This window comes from Phoca vitulina, unplaced genomic scaffold (genome assembly GCF_004348235.1).
Source record: "Phoca vitulina isolate PV1807 unplaced genomic scaffold, GSC_HSeal_1.0 scaffold4, whole genome shotgun sequence".
NCBI lineage: Eukaryota > Metazoa > Chordata > Mammalia > Carnivora > Phocidae > Phoca > Phoca vitulina.
Window position 1 is genome coordinate 4,974,747 of NW_022589707.1, and position 3,485 is coordinate 4,978,231.

The window sequence follows — 3,485 nt, forward strand, 5'->3', positions numbered from 1 at the left end:
GTGGAATCGTTAATTATGCCTTCAGGAGATGAATCTGGTAATGGTAGTTTTGATTGGGAGGGAGGGGAGAGTGTAATGGAGCAAGTGGTGAAGAAGAAATTTTAGCAGTCCCAATGAGAGAGGAGGGCAGTCTAATCTAAACCAGAATCCACAGGAATGGGAAGAAGGGCACAGACAATAGAGACACTGCAGAGGTAGCAATTGAAGACAAGCTGCTAATTAGGTTCAAGGGCTCAGCAGAGATGGGGAGTGAAAATTATCTCAGAGGTGGTAAGCCTGATTTACCGGATATAAATAATAGAAGAAATAGATCCAACTGAGCAGTGAAGGGGGTTGGTGGAGGGAAAGGAAGAGGGGAAAAGACATCCATTTAGAACTCGCTAAATTTGAAATGTTCATGGTACTATCCGGTGGCGATGCCCAAAGTGGAAGAAAACAGAGGTTTGGAGTTCTGAGGAGGGTCAAAGTTCTGATGATTGATTACTCGCATGAAGGTCACAAATGAAGCTATGTGAACAGATGTAAACACAAAAGAAAAAGGAGCAGATGAATCCCTGACAAAGAAGACGGCTGGCTAAGGAAAGAGCCAGGGGGCAGAAGGATGAGCAGGTATGAGGAAGACATAAGAGGAGCAGCAGAGCGGGGAGAAGAACCTAGTACAGCATCACAGGACTTTCAGGAAGACCTATGGATGGGCAATTATGAGTGGTGTTCATTTTCCTTTTTTTAAAATCTTCTATCAAGATCAGGTTTTACTTTTGTAAAAGTATTGTTAATCAGTATATTTTTAAAAGAAATCACTTATTATGAAGAGAAGCAAATACCGTAGAGACATAAGATGAGGGCTGATGGGGTGCCTGGCTGGCTCAGTTGGAAGAGCTTGCGACTCTTGATCTTGGGGTCGTGTATTCGAGCCCTACACTGGGTGTAGAGTATTGCTTAAATAAATAAATAAACTTAAAAAGAAGATGCGGGTTGAGGATAACATCACATTTAGGAATTAGGAATTCCTGTGTGTCCTTTAGAAACACATTTGAACAGAATGGGGGAGCAGAAGAGGATTGTAAGGGGTCATGAGGTGGTGGGTGATTCTCAGCAAGTGACTAATTAGCAGAGTGGCCACTTGAGGGGGTAAAAGAATTGGGGGGATTTTTTCAGGAAAGAAGATAAGATGCACATTTGTTGAGGAAAGTAAGGACAAGGAAGAGGGAAAGTTTGAAGATTCACACAGAAGTGGGAATCCTTGACTGAGCAGGGCGTAGGAAAGAAGCAAAAAGAGCCATGAAAAGCCAACAGCAGGTCTTCTAGAAAACCTGTCTTCTAATGAAAAAGAGGAGATGAGGCTTTAGAGGTTTTAAAGCAAATAGAGGGAAGGTTAGGGACCTCAGTTTGAATGGTTCAAGAGGTACTTGAGCTTAAGGAAGGTTTGAGAAGATCTACGGAGGCAGAAAAGCAGCCTGCACTCTTCACCAAACCAAACCCAAGTCTTTTCTTCTTAAATCTTGTCAGATATAGATGAACCTCCCCCATCAAAAATTTCAGTAGGTCTCAATATCGGCATAAAAGAAATCACCTCTGAGTTCATGGACCTTAACATTCACAAAACAGACTAAGAGAGTAGGCTACTGCAGAGAACATAAGCAATATATATAAATCAGAAACCCCTAGCTTTCATAGGGATCTCCAAAGGTCATCTGCAAATATACAAATCCCAGAAAATACATACTGCCACACACATGCACAAATTGACCATGCTCTGTGAAGAGAGTTCAGACACCAGGAACTCTTGCACAGAAATCTTCACTGCAACAGATGGCTGGAAAACAGGGAAGTGATTAAAAAAAAGAGAGAGAGAGAGAAAGAAAAGAAAAGGAGAGGAGAGGAGGGGAAGGAAGGGGAAGAGGAAGGAAACAGGAAGGGGAGGGGAAGGGAAGGGGAGGGAAGGGGAAGGGGAAGGGAAGAGGAAGAAGAGGGGAAGGGAAGGGGAAGGAAGAGAGAGGAAGGGATAATTTTAAACTCCAAGAGATTGATCACAGGGAAAATAAAAGTTTCCTGATTCTTTGGCCACATCAAGTCCCACAGGGAACAAAGCTGCATTAGCTACGCACTTGCTGAGTGTAAATCAGTGACGCCAGCCCATTATCTCAGGACCTTCGATCTCACCTTGAAATCCTATTTCATTGAAGTTATTCTCCTCATCATTAAATGTAGCAGAGAGAAAAAGAGCATTAAAAGTGGCGAAGAGATTTAAAGAAGCCATGTCCCATTGCACCATGCCCTCTGCAGTAGAGTCTCTGAGGTTTTTCATTAATTGCGACTCAAGATGCCCAGCACTGTGCACAGCAGCCCCCCTTCAGCACACCTCTCAGCTTGGGGCTGCTCAAGAGCAGTGATGGAGTGGACAGCTATGCATAGATAAATCACTGCCTGTCACACCCAGTGCCTAAATTCCAAGATGGAAAAACACCTGCAATGCTGAGCACCATGAAGAAAATAAGAGAAGAGGATAGCAAAGGAGATGAGAGCCAGGAGAACCTTGGTGTGTGGCTGGGCACTGGGGTCACGAAAGCCGTGATGGACAGCAGGGCTTTCTTAGTGTGTCTTTCTAGAGACATGAGCAAAACCATGCCAACAAGGAAGACAAGAGTTGGGGCACCCGGGTGGCTCAGTCATTAAGCGTATGCCTTTGGCTCAGGTCATGATTGCAGGGTCCTGGGATCAAGCCCCACATCGGGCTCCCTGCTCAGCGGGAAGCCTGCTTCTCCCTCTTCCCCACTTGTGTTCCCTCTCTCGCTGTGTCTCTCTCTGTCAAATAAATAAATAAAATTAAAAAAAAAAAAAAAAAAAAAGGAAGACAAGAGTAAAGACTGTCCAGGTAACAAGTTTTAAAGAGAAGTAGGATTTCTCATATGATCTTATAGTATTCCCAGTGGCATTCCAAGATTGCAACCCCCTCCTTAAAAAGTAGTAATATAAGCTCTGGTTGCCTATGAAAATAGGATGGTGCTCAAGCTGGAGAGTCCCAAGGAACTAAGCAGCATCCATGGAACCAACCCAGACACCTTCTGTTTTAGCCAGAGGAAGATGGGGAGGGTGTAGGTTGCGGTCTTCACGCAACAGAAAGCACTGAGCTAGGTGAAGAACCATAAGGTGGCAGTGTTCAGAAAGTCCCACTGGAAGGCTAGGAACTGCAGTACAGGGTTGATGGGAAGGCCACTGGATACAGGAAAATATAAATGCTCTTGCTCATCACCACCCACTGCAGACAGAGGTAAGAGCCCCCAGGCTGACTAATAATTTATCACAAGGTTAACAGTGTTCTCTGTAACAACCACTCCATGCTCAGTGTTACAGTGATGAAGAAGCCGTTGCTCACTGCTGTCCCCAGGAACAAAAAAATAAAATGAAATGAAATGATAGCCAGGGTGATGGCTCTCTTATCAGTCAGTCACTGGAGGTTCTGGAACCACGTCATCTCCATTCAT

General features: G+C 44.4%; 1 protein-coding gene across 1 annotated transcript; it reads right to left on the reverse strand.

The window, feature by feature from the left end:
• Window positions 1-2,430: 2,430 nt before the first annotated feature.
• On the reverse strand, window positions 2,431-3,485 carry TAS2R60 (taste 2 receptor member 60). Its single transcript, XM_032401266.1, is given in 6 exon segments — window positions 2,431-2,576; window positions 2,579-2,652; window positions 2,867-2,996; window positions 2,999-3,208; window positions 3,211-3,445; window positions 3,447-3,485. Coding segments are annotated over 6 exon segments (834 nt in total).